Source organism: Centropristis striata, chromosome 6 (genome assembly GCF_030273125.1).
Source record: "Centropristis striata isolate RG_2023a ecotype Rhode Island chromosome 6, C.striata_1.0, whole genome shotgun sequence".
Lineage (NCBI taxonomy): Eukaryota > Metazoa > Chordata > Actinopteri > Perciformes > Serranidae > Centropristis > Centropristis striata.
Genome location: NC_081522.1, coordinates 6241914 through 6261065, shown reverse-complemented (window position 1 = coordinate 6261065; position 19152 = coordinate 6241914). Strand labels below are relative to the sequence as shown.

The following is a 19152-nucleotide window of genomic DNA, read 5'->3' as shown; positions in this document are numbered from 1 at the left end:
TGCAGATCTCTGCACAATACCAAAACATGTCACTGCCATTTGACTGCGTCTATTCAGGGCGTGAAAGCAGGCCGACAATGCCGGTGTTAACACAGCAAACTGACAGGGTCTGTGCTGCATGCCAGGGTGCTGGCATGTTGGACTGTCAGGGCTGGAGTTGGCACTGTTGCTGTTCTCACTCTGGGGCTCGGAAACTCGGATTCTCGGAGGATGTGCAAAAGTCAGATTTCCTCTTTGCTGAGACAGTAAGAAGCTGAAATCTCTCCCCGACTGGAAGAGGTTATTAAGGATACAGAGGTCTGAGCCTCAGAGACTTTAGTCTCGCTCATAGTCCCTGAATGTGATTCATCTATGCATTTGTGTTAGTTCATGGATGATTCTTAGCCAAGTCGCCATTACTGCTCATGCACAACTTAATGTTTTTCTTGCATTCTTGATAGTTACCAAACTGTTTTTTGGGCCTCTGGATTGGAATATAGACTGTTTTGAATGCAGCCTTGACAGTTTGCCATCACATTTGTGAGCCGACCAACAAAGACAGATATAGTGGAGTATAAACAAAGTATATTAAAGGGAAACTTAGTTATTTTCCAACCTGGACCCTATTTTCCCATGTGTTTGTGTGATCAATGGGGACAACAGTCAGTTGCAGCAATAACAGCAATAGTATTGAGCAGGAGAAATGTAACATGAAGTGCTTGTTTTTGCCACTGACAGGTTCAGATTGTTATTATAAGTGTCTGACAACATTATGGAAAGGACCCTACAGAGAAATAGAACATTTTTCTTGACCTTTCACTTGATCTGGTCTGTTTGTTATTGTATCTAAGTCCCGCTCAAGAAGTTTTGTTTTGAAATCTGAATATCAGGCAGCAACAGTCTGTCAGGCAGTCTCTGCAAGTTGCCCGACTCTCTTCTCGTCTGCTCTTAATTTGAAGGATCTCTTCATCCAGCTTTGGCTCAAATAAATAAGGGAGACCAGAATAAGACATTTCTAGGGTTCTTTTCATAATGTTTTCAGACTTTAATAATAACATTCTGAGCTGGTCAGTGGCAAAAACTAGCATTTTTTATGATGCTGTTTGTTGTTCTATGCTGCAGACGATTATCTTCCTCTTTCTACTGGGCTTTTATTGTGAAAAATAGCTTACATTTAAGTTGTTTGTTTTACCCATCCACTGCAGGTTAGTTTAGTTTATTCTTGCATCATGTATCAGCATGAGCCATGAAATTTTGCACAAATAAAAACAACTTCAAGACAAATGAGCTGATAAAAACGATCCTGACTCTGATGAGGAAGGAAGTGGTTCATCCAATGGGTTCCAGCTGAGATTGTGTTTTCTAATCACTGATAAAAAGCATCATTGAAACCGAAAACTGTAATTACAATAGATTCCGTGACTAAACAGAATGTAAAAGAACACCCAGTAAATCACCAGATCTCTTTCATCTTGTGTCTGGGCTATGTGTTTGACAAGTGATCTTTCGATGGGAATCTGCTCATACTGGACTAATTAGTAACAGATCAGAGGCTTTGATGGACACAGTTTAAGTAAATGTTTCCATGCATCTGTCAGACTCCTTATGCCAGGCATTCCATGTGGTTTTTGAGCTATACATTTTTGGAAATCCTCGTTCTGAATCAACATGCGACTCGAGATTGACAGCTGACCCCGGCTTTTTATGAAGCCGGCGGAGCTCATGTTTTTTCAATCAAACGTCCCAAAAATGTTTCCAAATCGGGAAACTGCGACCACATGAGTCCGCGGACAAACAGACAGATATTGAACAAACTCTTGTGTACATTTAGTAAGTGTCTGATAGAAATGATGACTTGTGCTTCTGGCGAGGCGTGCTGCCAGGAAAAAGCTGCACTGGAAAACTGCCCTGCCAACCGAACTTACATCTTCGACAACAAAGACACACGCTTCGTTCATGCAAGTCAGGGGTTCCTAATTGGGTTAAAGGAGTCATGTCAGGACTATTACAGACGTGTTAATACATCCCATTCCAACCCACTCTTTTCCTCTGTTCCTTTGCCTTTGAGAAAAGTTCAGCAGAAAATGAAGAGGGTACAGTTTTTATTCTGAGTTTTTTTAGTCTCTCAGTCCCACGGGGCAAAGGATTGACACTTAAATACTGACGACAGCGCACAATATTTCCCATATGCCCCAGGATTAGGCCTCAAGGAGGAGACATTCTGCCCTGTGTACCATATGTTGGACATAACCTCAAAGAGAAATTGAGTCCAAGTCTGAGTAAGGGAATAACCTAAAAAATTCAACATTATTGCATTTAAAATGAGTCTTTGACTAAAAGCATCTGAATATATAACTGTGATCCACTTTCATGCATGTGGAAACATTGCTTTCTTCTATTTATCAGTCAAATAAACCTCAAGACTCTTGTCCAGCTGTAAACAATTAATCGAGTTTGTCTTTGTTTTGAACTGCATGTGCAACAATGAATGACACAATCATCTGGAATCAAATTATCCGAGATGATTGATAGCTGTATGAGAGCCATGTTTATTTTTCTCTCTGATTGATGTGGTGTAGGGAAGGTAGACAAAATTACAGGATGGAATATTACCAGTAAGTGCAATTTTCCCTCCCTCAGGACATGAAACTGCATGTCATCCATGACGAGAAATTCAGATATGCTTGGATTTGTCGGCTTCACAGAGATCTGTCACTCTGCACTCAAGCCAGGTTTCGATTTGATTTAAGTACCTGTGGCTCTGAACTCTATCACCACTTACTAGAAGTATGGATATAGATAAGAAACACTACTAACACATTTTTGATCACAAAAAGTCTAATAGACATTTCAAAGTTGAGTTGTTCTGACATATTTTCGCATTTGTTTACACTTACATTGACACAAAGCGAGCATTGAGCCAGCCTCTGGGTAAAAAAAAAGCATTAATAAACCCAATGTTTACTGCCCTCTTCACTCAAACTATGTGTTTATGGAATGCAGAAAAAAAGAACAGAGAGATTTCAACAGTTCCTATACCAGTAGAGTAATTTAACATGTATTTGATCATGGAAAATGTCAGTGGCTCCATGTGTGATTAGAAAAATAACAATAATAGCTGAAATTGTGTTGGTTCACCATTGTATGTTTTTTTAGTCCCTCTAGTGGCATACAGGCATGCAGATAAGGTCTGATGGTGTCACGTGATATGAATTATGTAGAGCATAGTTCCTCAAAATTCAGCCAATGGCAGCCCTCAGAAACATTTTGTGCAGCTTCTGAATGAGACATGGAATGTATGAATTATATGCACTAGTGCAATGGCCGTAGGAAGTATGTATTACATTACATTACATTACATTACTTTACATGTCATTTAGCAGACGCTTTTGTCCAAAGCGACTTACAATAAGTACAATTAGTACATTACATGCCACACTACAACATCTGCAACTCCATACAACACTTACTTTTCATAAGGTACAAACACCATCCAGCACATACACATTGAACATTGATATTCGCTGGAAACTATTTGAATATTATTGGAAAATCAAACATTTTAGCGCACTTTAAAACTCTGAAAGATAGGTAGGCTAAATAGACTTACAGATGAGATGAGTCAGGGTGGAAATCCAGAGTGAATTGTGTTACTGACCAGGTGTAGGCCTATCACACAATGGGGCGGAGCTCCCCTAAAAGGCGTCCGATCGGAAACAGTGCAATGCCGCAACACGGCCTACGTAAATAATGATATTTTGAAAAATCTTAGGTCAGACACACACACACACACACACACACACACAGGCTTCTTGCTCTGGCATCAAACTACGCTTGTGAAATTGTCACTTTGTCATCAAAACTTTGAACACTTTTGATATAGAGTAACAGGGAAATTTAATCAATATGTTTCTTTTGATTTTCTTTCATTGCCTTTTCTTTTTTTTAAACAAAAAATATTTTTTCTCCATTGTATTGGAATGTGAGAAGACCTAGAGAAAAAATCCTTAAATATCTAGCTATGTGGCTACTAAGTATGTTTTTTTCATAAATTATGTGAGCTTCTAAGAGAGGGACGGGTTGTTCTGTCCTTGGGATTGGGATTGGGATTCCATTTCTTTATGTGCTGCAGTTCTCCAACTCTTTTGTTTTCTTTGTTACCCACCAGGTACTAGAAGAAAGGATGAAGCTAGAGTGCAAGTGCCACGGCGTCTCTGGCTCCTGCACCACCAAGACCTGTTGGACTACACTTCCCAAGTTCCGAGAGATTGGCTACGTACTCAAGGACAAGTACAACGAAGCCGTGCACGTGGAGGTAGTCCGGGCTAGCCGACTGCGCCAGCCCACCCACCTCAAGGTGAAGCAGACTCAGGGCTACCGCAAGCCCATGGAGACAGACCTCGTCTACATCGAGAGGTCGCCCAACTACTGTGAGGAGGACGCAGCCACGGGGAGCGTGGGCACCCAGGGACGCCTGTGCAACCGCACCTCGCCACACACAGACGGCTGCGACCTTATGTGCTGTGGCCGGGGCTACAATACACACCAGTACACCAAAGTGTGGCAGTGCAATTGTAAGTTCCAATGGTGCTGCTTCGTCAAGTGCAACACATGCAGCGAGAGGACGGAGGTGTTTACCTGCAAATAAGGACGCTTAAGGAACGCAGTGCCAGGGAGTGAGGCGCCAAGGACTAAGTGAACGAGGAAGACTCGAGCGAGCGAGATAAAAGTGTGACGTGGACCAGTGAGAGATTTAAAAAAAATAATGAAATGGAATTTACACTATCAGCTCTTCATGGCATCGTTTTGCACAGCAAAATCTATCTAATTTCTTTTCAGAAAGTAAATGCTAAATATCAGTAGGTAATAGCCCAGAACTTTACTGTCACATAGAGATTGTGCTCATGTACTGATGTATCTGCAGTGAAGTCGGGACTACAGGTAATGAACGAGGCCCTCGTGGGGACTGTGCTTTGCACTCTGGGATTGTAATTGTTGAATTCACAAGAGACTCGTGCATGGAGAGGAAACACAGTAACCTGGGAGTTGATCAAAATGACAGCAGCTGACGAGGGGTGACTGGGAGACATTTGTCAAGTCTTTGATTGAAAACTTTTAAGGGTTTTGTTATATTTTCACTTAAAAGGGGAGAAAAAGTGAATCTTGACATGAATGACCCCCCCAAATTGGCTGGGGCTTATGTTGGAGGTTTGTAGAAATGAAGAACATTTTGTAAGTATGGTGCGTTGGGGTGCGCCAAAATCTGAGTGGAGAACTCTGTTAAACCCTCTGCTGCCAACTGGAATATGGTGGAGTATGTTAGTTTTCCAGTCACACTGGAACTGTCTGTTCTGAACACTGAAAATAAATTGTTTATTTATGTTATAGTATCTTAAAACGAAGCACTAACGGGTAGAGATGTCTTTTTTGTACTAAGTGTAAAGAGAAATACTTTTTAGAAACGCTGACTGAAAATGTTTGTCTATTAGACACCCCCCCCCCCCCCCCCCCCCCCCCCCCCCCCCATCCCTAAAACACCATATTTTCTTTAAAAAAAACAAAAAAAGAAAGGAAAAAAAAATGGACAACAAAAAAAACATCATTACAGTGTGTTTCACATTCAAACATCTTGGCTCTATTTGACTGTAGTGTGTCTGTATTCCCCCGAGCAGGTACCATCTACTTTGCATTTTCAGTGAATAGACAGTAGCAAGAAAAGTCATTTAACTTCAGAGATCCTTCCTCAACTCATTAAACATGAAGCTGATATGTTGCTGGATGTGTTGTCGAGTGCTGCACTGATATTTTCTATTCAGATACGACTTATTAGAACTAAATAAACTCCCATTTGGCTCACTTTTCAAAATATCGGTTGGAGTTGAACCTGCAGTCTGCCTTTAGAGATACTGATTATTACATTTTCTAAATATCTACAGAGTTAGTACTAGTAACATATACACACCTGTATAAAAGAGTAGAGATAACTCAATTTATAGAAGAGATTATTATATTTATTTAGCCTAATATGCTGCCGGACGTTTATAGTTAAAAATAAATAGAAATTGCTAAGACAAGGCTAACTTGGGTCTAATGATTTCCACTTGCTTGTTCTCATTAGGCCAAAAGGGGAAGTTTGCTCCTGGCTAAACTAGCTCTGTTCTACAACATAGAGTGCTTCAGGGATGATGTTTTTGTCGGCTAAGGGATTTTTCTATTGGAAAATTGCAGAAATTAAGTTCTGTGTCAAACAAAAGACACTTGCATGTTTTGTTCAGCATGATACAAATAAGCATCACTTCATTTTTGAAGCATAAATGCAATCACCAGAAGTAAAATGTCTATAAACGACCTAGACCAAGGCTAAACAAACCTCAACGTCACCACCACCAGGCTGACAGGCTCACAGAGACATCACCATTTTTTGGACACATAAAAGCTTCAAAATTCACGAGTGGAGTATTTATTGATGTATTTTATGTTGTAGAATAAAATGTGAATCTCTTGAGCTTATCTTAATCCAGACATTTAATTATAAACATCTTCCAAAAACCCTCCGGACTTCATGATGAGGGGACTGGAGATGCAAACATGCAGATTTATTCCTGTGTTTAGGACTCATTCCTGCAGCACTCTAGAAGAAAATTCCACTTTTTCACAACTTGCAACTTGTTATTTTTTATATTTGGACACAATCTCTGTTAAAATAACATTGTACTCACCATCTGGGATCTAGAGCCACAGTAATACACAGACATACTATACCCAGGCCTAGATCATCTAAAGCACTTTGCTGGTAAAGAGGAACTGAGCACACCCAGAAGTAAAATATAATGAGTGCACAGCTACAGCAAGTACAGTCAGATCTGTCCATTTAAGTTCGCCTTTTGTTTCTTTTTTTTTAAAGAACTTTAGCCAAAGTCTTTTTTAGCAATGTTTCAGCATTCCCAGATAATTGTTATTTGACTTGGTAAGTACAATGTTGTCATAATTGATAAGAACAAGGGCCAAAACTATAAAAATGAGTTAAGTGCTGTAACTTTTAGTTGTTCAATAGTAAGTCTGTGCAGCGTCTTCGCTGGTTGCTGGTGATAACAAGACTCCACAAAGTCAGCAGATCCATGATGTTGTTCTCCAAGAACTTGTTACTGCATTTAATTCCCTGTAAAAACATAAATTATTATTCATTTGAATCTTGGAGAGAGAGAGTCAGCCTACTAAACTAAGATAATTACCTCCTGGCTCTAGCTCCTGATACTTATATCAATCTTCTCGTCTAACTGTCGGCAACAAAGTGAATAAGTGAGTTTTCAAAAATGATTCCTTTAATTCATGCAGTGAGAATGAACCACACACTAACAGCAGGCTTTGGGCTGAGAATGTGCAGTGCTTTGTGGCACTTTATGTTATAACCACTTTTTGTTTTGTTGGCATATTCATGTTGTTTCCGTCTATTCAGCTTTAATATATAATACCATATTTTTTCAAGGTCATGTGAGGTTTACCGACAATGCAGGCCAGTTAATCTTTTGGTTAACATATTAATTAATAGGTTTAGAATGTATTATAACTTTTGCACATTAACCACACATTACAGAGATTTAGAGACTGATCTAGCCTAGTCTTGCACTTTGCATGATTAGTATTTTGTATGTGCATCAGTCTTTAACTTATTTTAGTAGAGGGGCTACTCAGATGGATCAAACAGTTGTCATGTAAATACATTTGCATATTTACTCAATTAAAGTAACTTATTAATATAACAGCATATAGCCTCATTCTGACATTTATATTTTTCTTCTGAAATAGATTAGATTAACTCCAAACTGGAGGCATTTCAAATAACCATGTTCCCTTTGAGAAAGATGACATTTCCACACATAAAGAGCTGACTTGTCTTTAATTTAATAAGGAGTTGTATTATGAAATTTTACAAGAAGATTTATCTTTGAACCCTGAGTAAGGAATCCACATTCTTTATTTTATTGTCGACGCATGTTGGTACAAGAATGTTCCCGCTCAGTGCTCAGTTGCCCATATCGACTGTTCCAACAAATATCCAAAGCTATTATTTTCATAAATTCTCTCCCTATGAAGAAAAACACACACACACACATACACATTAAATCTGGTCATTGTGTGTGTCCAGGTTTGAAGCCAAACTTTATGTAGAAGTCTGTTATTCAAACATTCCAACCACGCTCAATATAGTAACTGGCAAATGCTTTAGGAAGCATAAATCATTAAAAATCAAAAATAAATAAATCAAGCCGTATGCTGACTTGCTGACGTTATTTTGTACACAGCACATTTTCATAATATACTGTGGTCTTCTGTCTTGATTGTGGCACGCATGGAACAGAAGTCAATTATCTCTCCCAGCATGGAAAGGCGCGTCTTCTCCGTGTCTGTGTTGAGCCGAAATGTGATCAGAAACACAGAAAGAGAAGGAAAAAGGCAAGAAGGATTATGGAAACTGTGATTTTCTTCCATTTAAAATAAAAAAGCAATGCCCCACATGAAAATAAATCCTTTGCAATCCTGCAAAATGTGATTATTCATCAAGTTGGAATTGTTTTTTGTTTAAGGATAAAAAGCACCCATACTGTTTTCTTCGGGGTAATTAGGGCTGCCAGACTTGGGTGGTCACACCCACCTGTGACACCCGCAGTAACTCTTTGCATGTTTATTTTCTGTTGTGGTTGAAACGGCAGATGATATTAGCAGCGTATTCTTAAATGCATGATGCGGTACGATTCATGATACTCAGGAATTAAATGAACAAGGATTTAGGACGGACAGGATAACTGGCTGGGCACTCCAGCCTCTCCTCGTGCTTTCTGTGCTGGAAGAGCCGCTCGGGAGTCACTAAATGGGAAGAGGACCTTCATGCAAATGACCTGATGTGAATAGGAAGTGGCTCAGTGTGCCTCTTGTTTTTAGACACACAAACAAGAGTGTAGTTCTTTTGTGAGGGTGTTTTTGAGATGGATGGGATGGCTTGATGAAACAAGGAGGTGCATGTGTAGCCGGAAACTGCAAGTGAAAAGAGTGGTTATTTAGGAGTGGAGCTAATTGAGAGTGGTTTGGAGAAAGACTGGGTACACTATATAAGTAGGAGCAGCTGTCGAACCAAGTCAGAGACTATGTGCAGAGCATGGTGAAAGATATGGTCAAACAGTTTTCAGCTTACGGATAAATTCATGATACTTAATTCATCATTTTCACTCTCTTTCAAGCCTTCAAAGTGATGTACTCTGTATTTTTGAGGCAGTAAGGGATAATTTACATCATTCATAAATTACCATTTTGGACATGATCACCGTCAGTGGTTCAATCCAGCTCTTTCTATGAAGTGGCTCTTGTGAAAGAGTGCCATGCTATTTCATTCATTTGCTGGACGCTCCCACTTGTCCTCCTGTATGTGAAAAGCATTGTAGGCGGGCAGCAGAGCAGAAGTAAGATGTGTTTTGTTAGTTGTCTGAAGCCCTGGGGACCGGAACCACATAAGCTCCCCATACTATGCCCTGGATTGAGAAAAATAAATCCATTTGTTTCTGACAAACATTTTGTCATTAAAAATATGAGATAGAAAAACAGAGTCTGCTGTGTGTGCCTTCTTCTAAATCAGCTATTGTTTGGGTGTCAGGATCATTAGTTCATTGGGATATATTCTGCAAGCTAATGCTTCTGGTCTAATTCACACTGGGAGCGGCACACCCGCATTTCCAATTCAGGGCCCAGTTGGGAGGAAAGATAGTTGTGAGGTAACTCACATCAGTGGAAAGGATGCAGCTCAAGTTAACCAAGGCCATGCATTAACTATATGCTAATTTATCATATGTTTCCGCTATTCTGAGACCACTGGCAAGACATATCGAGGTCTGTAGTGCTTTGGAAACCAGGGTAGCTTCAGTCGACTCCAAAGAGGATGTTAGGAATCTGTTTTCATTTACACTGATGGAAGAGGACATTACTGGACTAAAGTTAAATGATTTGAGCCAATAGAGTAGCTGAGAATAGGCCGTGATGTCCTCATTTGGCTGAGGAAGCCTTTTACTATCTGCCGTAAAGAGAATTTATAATGGCTGTCTAGGTTATTGAATGGATCTTAGCCAAATGTATAAAACAACTTTAAGAATTTTTATTGTTGAGAACAACCCGCCTGATGCCAAGTTATTATTTGAAATGTTCTTGGTGTTTTGTGCAGTGACAGAAACCCTCACAAATTCCTTTGAATTAACTCCAACATTCTGCCTCCGTTTGTAATTTGTAACTTTGGCAAAGTGAGACAGGAACGTTGAGATCAGAAGCCTCTTGGAGATAAGACACATCTGCAAGAGTGGAGGGGGAGAGAAGCAAGGGTGGCAAAAGAAAGTAATAAATTGCCCAAATGAAGGGATTAAATTAAAAATCATGGAGTCAGAGGTCTTCTGAGCTGGTGCTTGAGATTAGCCAGATACCAAGTGAGAAGAAAAGGATTGTTGTCTTCCAGACGCCGCACTTCAATTATAGACTTCGCCTCAGTTGAGAAAAGGGATGTTTAACAGTCTCAGGGATGATGGATTATTCTGGGGCAATCCTTTAAGCCTTGTTTGTTATTCCAGGATGTGAAGGCTTTGGTTAAGGTGATACGACATGGAAAAACATTGAAGTACTACTGTGCTGAAAACCTCTCTTAAATACGCTCTTTGCATCATGACAATGCTCATTAAAAATGTTAAAATTTCTCAACAAAGCAGAAGAAACACACAATACAGTTTAACGCTGCCCGCAACCCAGCCTGCAGCAATTAAAGAACGTATAGTCTCTCTTTTTTCTTTTTTCATGTGATCACTTGGTGTTTTTCTGTGTTCCTTTAACTTTGTTTTGACTGCTTGTCTTAGTGAAAGACCATCATTTGGAGGTTTCTCATCATCTGTTTGATATTAGTGGTGAGGAACACATGGCCATTCAAAGGCAGAGCCCTGTGTGACATCATAGACCACAAGGCAAAGTGGGGATCGTCAAGACCCCAGACTGAGGACTCTGAACGCTACCTGACTGCCTCTATCCATCTGCAGCCGTATTGTCCAAATAATGTGCCAGTGTGGGTCTGTGTTTCGGATGCGTGTCTTTGGGTTTTCTGTTCTCTGTGTGTTGTCTCTTCTGCACTGACGGTAGACATCTGAAAGGCCCTTTTTCAGAATATCTGAAATGAAATCAACTGTCACACCTATTAGTAAAGACATGACGTGCATGGTGATGAATGGAAAGAAAACAAGAGGCAAGATGCAACAGAGTTTTTAATTAAAGAGTTTAGGTGTGAATCCACTAACCAACAACAACAAGACGAATGCAACTGCTCTTCTACGTATCGCTCTGACTGAACAGGTTCAAAAATGCCTGTCACAGACATTGTAAATAACTTTAGATTCACAGATATTAAAGTGAAAGTTCTTACTATATATATAAGCAGACAAGACATTAGCCTGGGGAGTAATGACGCCCAATTTGGCATGCACACCTGTTTATATTGGACTGGAGAGTAAGCTCTGCTTGTAAAATACGAGCGAGGTTAATACTTATGCGGTGACGCCCTCAGGCCTCACAGCTACAGTAAGGACAGCATCAGCAGTCTGAGACGATGGGATGGGTCTAACCCCAGGCACTGCTGTAATTGTGTACGTGTTTGCAAAGCTCATTCTGTAGATCACAAGAGCACTAAGCATTTATTTGTCCGCTCACTTCACCTTGTGTTTCTGCCTGTATGTTGCTTACATATGCATGACTATGTGTGTCTGCATCTGCCTGCTGGTGTGTGAGACATCCCTATGGGAAGTGGGTTTCTACGTGGAGACATTTGGCAGAGGGAGTTCGAGGACAGCCCACACGCGCTTTTGTGCTGCTCAGTGTCCAGTGGTTGGCTAGGCCACGGCTTCTCCTTGAGGTTATTTTTCTCCTCACGTTTTGTTTTCATGAAGTGAGGTCGGGGTTCTAAAAGCAGACTCCACCTCGGGAAAAACTACAAGACCCTTAAGGGCCCTTTTCTTAGCACTTCGCCCCTCACCCTCTGAGACGAAGCAGAAGACAAACGTTCTGGTGGAAGCAAATTACAATTTTCATGAAGATAATCGCAAATTACCTTGTATGTCTTGGAAATACGTTTTCCATGGCCTGTTGCTTTTAACATGCACTGAGGTTCAGTATTTCCAAGGACACAGCATGAATTGTTACAGCTAATTGCATTGCAAATCATTTTTCTTCACTGAGATTCATCTCTTTAACAAATTGAATTTGGCATGTCAGTTTAATGCTGCAAATAATAAACCGAACTTACTAAAATTGCAAAGAATTAAGGCAGTCCAAACCAAAGAAAGTGAGAAAGGCTCCAAGTGCTGTGCTCTAAATGATGTGTTCTGATAAAACAACATCAATATGCTACACAGCTGAGACCACAGAACTCGACACTCTACAGCTGCCATTTGGAAGATATTGGCATTTTTAAAGTTTTGGTTAACTTACAAGGCACGCAAATGTTGTCAACAAGTTCCAAAAAAAAGTCTTGAAGTAATTTGCTCACCTCGGGCAACTTCACTTCATCTCTACGCTCACTGAGAAGCAGAGTTAGTTAGTTTGCTACTGTAAATCAACAAGTTGTAGCACAAGCAACAAGTCGATTACTCTTTTGCTCCACTAAAGAGCGACACTTTATAGTCAGATCCAGAGAATAGTCCAGGAATAGCCAAACCCCTTCACACAGCCAGTCCCATGAGATTCGGTGCCAGTGTATCATCCCTCCCTGTCTAGCCTGTGGAAAGAGCAGTGGTGGAGGTGAAGAGGTTCCATGATGTGGGTCATATACATGGAAAGTTCTGTTGGATCCTTTGCTTTTCCATGGGGATGGAAGGTCACCGGAACACCACACAAACAGCTCCAACTCAACATCGCTCGCTGCAAGAAACACTGGGCCCTGTTGTTCAAACTAATCATCTTAGTACTTTAATGGCTTTTTCAGCTGTGTCAAACCCAACGAATACTGCAGATTTTAAGCATTTGTGGCAGGTAATGATGAGCAGCATGGTGACAACGTTTGCTTAACACAAGTGAACTTGTCCATCTCCTGCTCACAGAGTTGATGGCTAACTCAGTCTGTCAGCAGAGCGCACCGCATGGAAAGCAACATCAGAGAAACTGGTTGCCCAGCGCTTGTATATTTCTGTCTCCATCTGTGTCACCGGCTGGAAGTGGGCTAGTGTACATGCCTTTGAATATGTAGGGCATTGGACACCAGCTCCATGTGGTTTGGGAGAAGTTAAAGGCTGGTTGGGGCTTTAATCCACCGAACCCTCCTCCCAGTTTTTCCCCTCTTTTTCTTGTCTCTGTGGGTCCTGTTTCCCCCCACCAGTTCCCCATCTACCACACAGGCCCGTCAGCACCCCGGCTCTAAAAGACCCTCAACTCCCCCCTCCACTGCCTCCACACCAACTGGGCCTTGCCTCGCCGCAGTCCTGACGTCCTAATGGCTGATGGATGCACCGAGGTCACACTGATGATCTAGAGAAGTCCTTTGGTCCATCATTGAGCCTTTGATCAACATACTTAACCCTTTCTTCCTAAGAACCCCCCTCAGTGGATGAGAATGTGGGGAGATTGAGTTACACAGTGCTGGGGAGCGGGCAGGCTGACATCCCTTTGGTAACACATGTCTTTGTTTAAGGCAAAGCTCTGGCACTGACAGTCCTCTTCCAAGCTCCTCTCCTTCCCTTAATACCCCACCAGAGTTACCAGAAGATCTAGAGGGGAGATCCAGCCTGCAGTCTATGAGAGTCTAACCTTTGACCCATACTGTCTTTGTGTATGTAAGCACACGTTTAAGAAAAAATAACTTATTTGCTTTGGATCAATACCACTTTCATGTCATTTATTTTTTTGTTATATATAACAATATATACAACAATATATAAATATATATAAATATATATATACATATATATATATATATATATTTAGCCAGCATCCAGTTAGCTTAGTTTAGCTTAGCATAAAGACCGAAAACCGCTAGCCTAGCTCAGTCTGAAGGTAGCTGAATTTGCGGTGCGAGAATCACTTCACTCAAGTTGACAAAGCATAAATTACACCTTTGCATACATCAGCATCATGATATAGTTATTTCAGCGTGATTTTGATCCATTTATTGCAATTAAATCACAGATAAAGTTAAGCAGCAGTCAGCATAGCTCTGATTGATCAGAACTCCATTAAGAAAACGAGCATTTTAAAAGTTGTTTGCTTCTCCAGGTCTGTCTGCAAGACAGACCTGGAAAAGCAAGAATTTTGAGTTTTTACACATCTGCATCATTATGGAATTATTTTGGCACACTTTTTTTGCTTCTTTCAATAAATTCACAGTAAAATATGTGTATTTTGGGTTCATACTGATGTAGTAGCGCTGTAGCTGCAGTCATTCAGACACCAGGAAAAGGTGGTGAAAGTCACAGCTGTATGCACCTCTGGATTATGTTATAAATCGGGGACTTCCAAAACAGGTAAAAAGCAAGAATATTATTATTTTGGTCATGGTAAATGGTAGAAATAAATGGCAGAGTTGTTTACACCGGCACGTCTCATGTAAGTATTGTGAATGAACACAAATATGATCCAGTGGTTAAACTCTTGCGTTTATTGTGAGGCAAAAGTTTGCTTCGTGTTTAGTATGAACAGTTACATTATTTTTAATTTATTCAATAAAGTTTTACATTTGTGCTTATCTTAAGATGTTTTTACAGCTGTTAAACATACACAGTGTCACAGTAAAGCTTTGCATAAGCATTACATTGGAAAAATATTTTTGAAACATGTTCCATTAGTCGGTTTCTGTCAGCAACGTGAGCAATAATTTTAATTTGCAGTGCAGGTGTCAGCTTGTTGAGCAGGAACCTCCCTGGCACTAAAACAACAATTTTTTTGGATGCAGAAAGCTGTGTGCTACCACAAAGTAATTTAGTTCAATATTGCTTCTGAGAAAACTGGGTGCAGGTTTTGCTTAAAGCCAGAACTGGGTGTTTAGAATTAATGAAGTTCATCTGAACAATATTTTCAAGCCATTTTGTGAATAACTTGTTTTTTTAACCAATTAAATTCTGTGGGTGGGAGATTAAAACATGACTATGAAGTGCCATATGTGTTGTAAATCACATAGGAGCGAAATGGTTCATTATATGGTGTTGATCAGATCTTTCACTTTGAGTTCTGTAAACACAACAAATCAAATTTATGTTCTCACTTAGCAAAACAACATCTTTGTTGTATGTTTTGAAAGATTAGTAAGATAAATTCCTTACTTTGAATGTGCTCAGTGATGATTTTCATTAGCTCTCCACAACATATGAAATGTGGTTTGAAAGAGTAGTTTTTCCCAATGTTAATTTTAGGATCACCTTACCAGTATTCGGATATGTTCTATCAATTAGCGGGCTTGGACTGAAAGCAGAGGAAAAATTAATGTGTTTCTAATTCTGAGTATCATGGTTTCTGCACATGGACCTGTATATCATCCTTCCAAAGAAAACTTCTGCCCTTACATTTCTCTGTTTTATTGAGCTGAATTGCAATAAAATGTAATCCACAAATACATAAACGCATTAGACCTCATTGGGAAGTGCTATTAGGTCTGTCTTGGGGCAGCAGCAGTAAAATCCATTTTTAACTCCTGCCAGTTTTTCTGGCCCGTGTCCTGCAATTACACCTCTCATCACTTGGGACATTTAAGAATACCAGCTGCTCCACGTGGAGTCAGAGTGATAGGACACTCCTGACCTGTCATGTCCCCGTCTGCTTGGCTTTCTGTGGACTTTTCCCATGCGCGCAGGTTGGTGAAGCAACAGCAGCTGTCAGACGGTGGTTGTTGGCAGGGTGTGGTGCCTGACCAGCGGGTCTGACCAGACACTTGTATTGCTGCGCTGAGCCACAGGCAGAGAGTTGACCCCAAAGCCTGCCTCAGACTTCTGGTTGACGTGCTGTGGTCGACGGGGTCCATGACAGCATGGATGAAACACAGAAGCGGAGATGACCTGCACTTCCTGGGTGTGAGTTGTCGCATCAGGACTGGCTAATCCTGACAGAAGATCTTTTACATGTGTATTCATCTTCCTTTGATTGAGCCTTTATACACAAGCTGGCTAAGTAACTTCACAGCTAAACAAACTGTGATTTGTGACCCACAGTAATTCTGTTCTTGGGTCACATCCCTTCTTCTCTCTTTCCTAAAATATGCTACTTGAAGTTGCCTCAGAGAGATCTTTAGATCTGGCTGGAGAAAAAATAAATAGCGAACACAGCTTGAAGCAAAGTTGGTTTGAGAGGAATATGAGTGATGACTGTCACTATAGCAACCACCTCATGTTTTTAGTTTGAAGCTGACATCTCAATGGGTCCTGTTGTGTCCTGATATGTGGGGATAGTAAATGTTATAAATGTATGAGGTGAGTTATTAGGAAGTCTGTTAATTACAGGGGTGGGATGAGGTATAAATCTTGCAGATTAGAGGCTGGATGTATAAGCAAAACAATCTTCAAGCTCAACACTTGGTACTTTAGAGGGCCTGTGATGGCAGCGTTGGATAGCCGCAATATAAAGACATGGCATGGAAGACTCAATTATCTAAGTCAAGCTGAGTCTGCATGAAACTGAAGCTGATGAATGTAGATTCATAAAATAGGTAGGGGGTGGCCATATGCAGTGAAAGAACCAGTGCAGGGTGTTTTCCATGCGATATTAAATTATTGCCATACGTTTATTGTGTGACCTCAAACCCCAAAATTTTGCATTTTAACTTAACGTGCTGATAGTGGCAAAGGAACACAAGCGTGGTGTTCAGCTGCACTTTAAACAATGTCAGACCTCTAAGTCATGCTATATGTGGCTTACTAAACCACCTAAATCTCTGCAGTCATGCACTCCATTATCTTAACTTAAAAGTTGTTTTATTTTCTTTTAACTTTTTTTTGACCATCCACATCCTATCAGTTATGAACTCATTGCAGTCTGGATTGTGACAGCTACTCTAGGAACCAACATGGTCTCACAGAAATCTGTGAAATAGCCACGGATTTCGCTTAACTCAAATTTCCGTGAAACTGACACGGATTTCGCTACAATGCAAGTTAATGACAGTCATATTTTTCTGGCGAGATCTTCACCACAAAGTGATTATGTACATTCACTGAGTGAAGATTTAGAAAATAAAACATATATTTCTCGCTAGAAATGTGATCAAAATCCATTTTTATGCAGAAACTAAGTCAAAATATTGATTTTTCACTAAAAATGAGAGAACTGTCCGCCATGTTTTTTGTTCTGACTGCTGGGACCTTGAAAGTCACGTGACTTGGAACAAACCAATAGCCACGGGATATGACTGTCATTAACTTGCATTGTAGCGAAATCCGTGTCAGTTTCACAGAAATTTGATCGATTCCGTGGCTATTCCACGGATTTTGAGTTAAGCGAAATCCGTGGCTATTTCACGGATTTCTGTGAGACCATGTTGCTAGGAACACAGTGACATTGCTCAACGTGGCAAGAAACACAGATGACATGACAGAATGACAAAATGCTAGAAATAATCCATCATTGATGGCCTAATATTGACCTTATTAAATGGATCAAGTTTTGGCCATACTGTGAATGATCTTCTTTGTATTTGTAACTGTCATAATACAATGATGGGTTTTCCTTATCAGTTACAATCCTCAGTCATGGCAGGCCACCAACTCTTTTTAGTGACATGGAGACATCTGACCTCTGACCTCACATGAAATAATTCCAATGAGTTTCATGGTGTAATGTACCGTAAACAGATTTACATTTGAGATAAAGAGAGCCCTAGCATCAGACTGGTACTCAGTAAATACCCTGACTTGAGGTATTAAAATTTGTATTTTCACACATTTTTCTAGTGATATCAACAATATAGGTCTGAAAATGAAACACATTATTTTTCATTTTGTAGTCAAAAATATTGCCAGCATGTTTTAAAATGTACTGTCAATGTGTATTTTTTTGTTTCTTTGTTTTTAATTATTAGAAAGAAGAAAAGAGGTGACCAGAGGAAGTTATTTACAGCATAGATACTGTGTTTGCTGTAGAAGACAACATTTAATTGAATTTCTGTTGCATTGCATTGTACAATGCTATTTTTTACCAATAGGAGTGATAGGGAAACCATTAAAATAAGACCCACTTTGTGATAAACTGGAATTATTCTTTGTGTATGTGTATTTGTATATTGGGAAAGGAAGAAAACTGCTTCACATTGAGTGATGTGCTATGTGACTGTATGGAAAGTTTTGCAGGTCTGAAATGTCAAATGGATCACAAAAAAAGTGAAAGTAAAAGAGGTACACAAACACAAACAAACATTCCTCCAGGGTGAGAGAAAGCAAGCCTGGGTAATACGAATGGGTGAGGAGGGAGGCTGATGGCTGGAGCTGGAGAGACAGGTCTCGAGGTTGGAGCATTCATGCACAATGGGCCATGAGAGGCTCCTTTCTCCCCTGTGGCAGGCCCTTTCACAGGTTCCTCCTCCCCAGGCCTGAAAAGGACCCCACATGCGTCTCCACTGCCCTGTCAGTCCACTTTGCTTTCCCATCATTCCCCAACAGCTGTTTCTGGGTGGCGTTGTGTCATTATTTGTACTCATTTACGGCCCCCTGCCTGTAAAGAGCTTGGTTTTCTTCGGGTTGTTGTGGTAGCTCGCTCACATTTGGTTTCAAATATGTTGCATGTAAGTTATTTGATGGTTTGGCCGTTGACAAGCACTGGTTAAACTAATTTGGGTGCTCTTAGAGAAAAAGCACGAGCCTCCAACGCAAGTGAACACTTCAGTACATTTTTCAAAAGTGACGTATTTTTTTTTCAGGGCTGCTGTTTCGACATTGTAGGAATGGTTTCCTTTAACCATAATATAATGTTGCTGGCACAAAATGTTTGAAAGAGATATTTCCTAATTATGACTGGGGAACATAATCTGTGATCAGATATCAAATGAAACCAACAGGGCATGTTTTCGTGTGGAGAGCAAAACTCCGCTCTGCAATTTTGGCGAAGCAATGAGATGTCTCAGACACTCACTGACACTCGCGCTGACTCGAAAAGACAAGGCATCGTCTACCACAGTAGCTCTGACATTTTCTG

At 40.3% G+C, this 19152-nt stretch overlaps 1 protein-coding gene across 2 annotated transcripts in view; it reads left to right on the top strand.

Annotated features, from left to right (window-relative positions):
- wnt7bb (wingless-type MMTV integration site family, member 7Bb) overlaps window positions 1-5488 on the top strand; it is a 32874-nt gene extending 27386 nt beyond the window's left edge. For both annotated transcript variants that reach the window (XM_059336000.1, XM_059336001.1), the window contains exon 4: window positions 4148-5488. In XM_059336000.1, the coding sequence (XP_059191983.1) occupies window positions 4148-4627 (480 nt within the window). In that variant the 3' untranslated portion in view covers window positions 4628-5488. The remainder of the gene's footprint in view (window positions 1-4147) is intronic.
- The last annotated feature ends 13664 nt before the right edge of the window (window positions 5489-19152 follow it).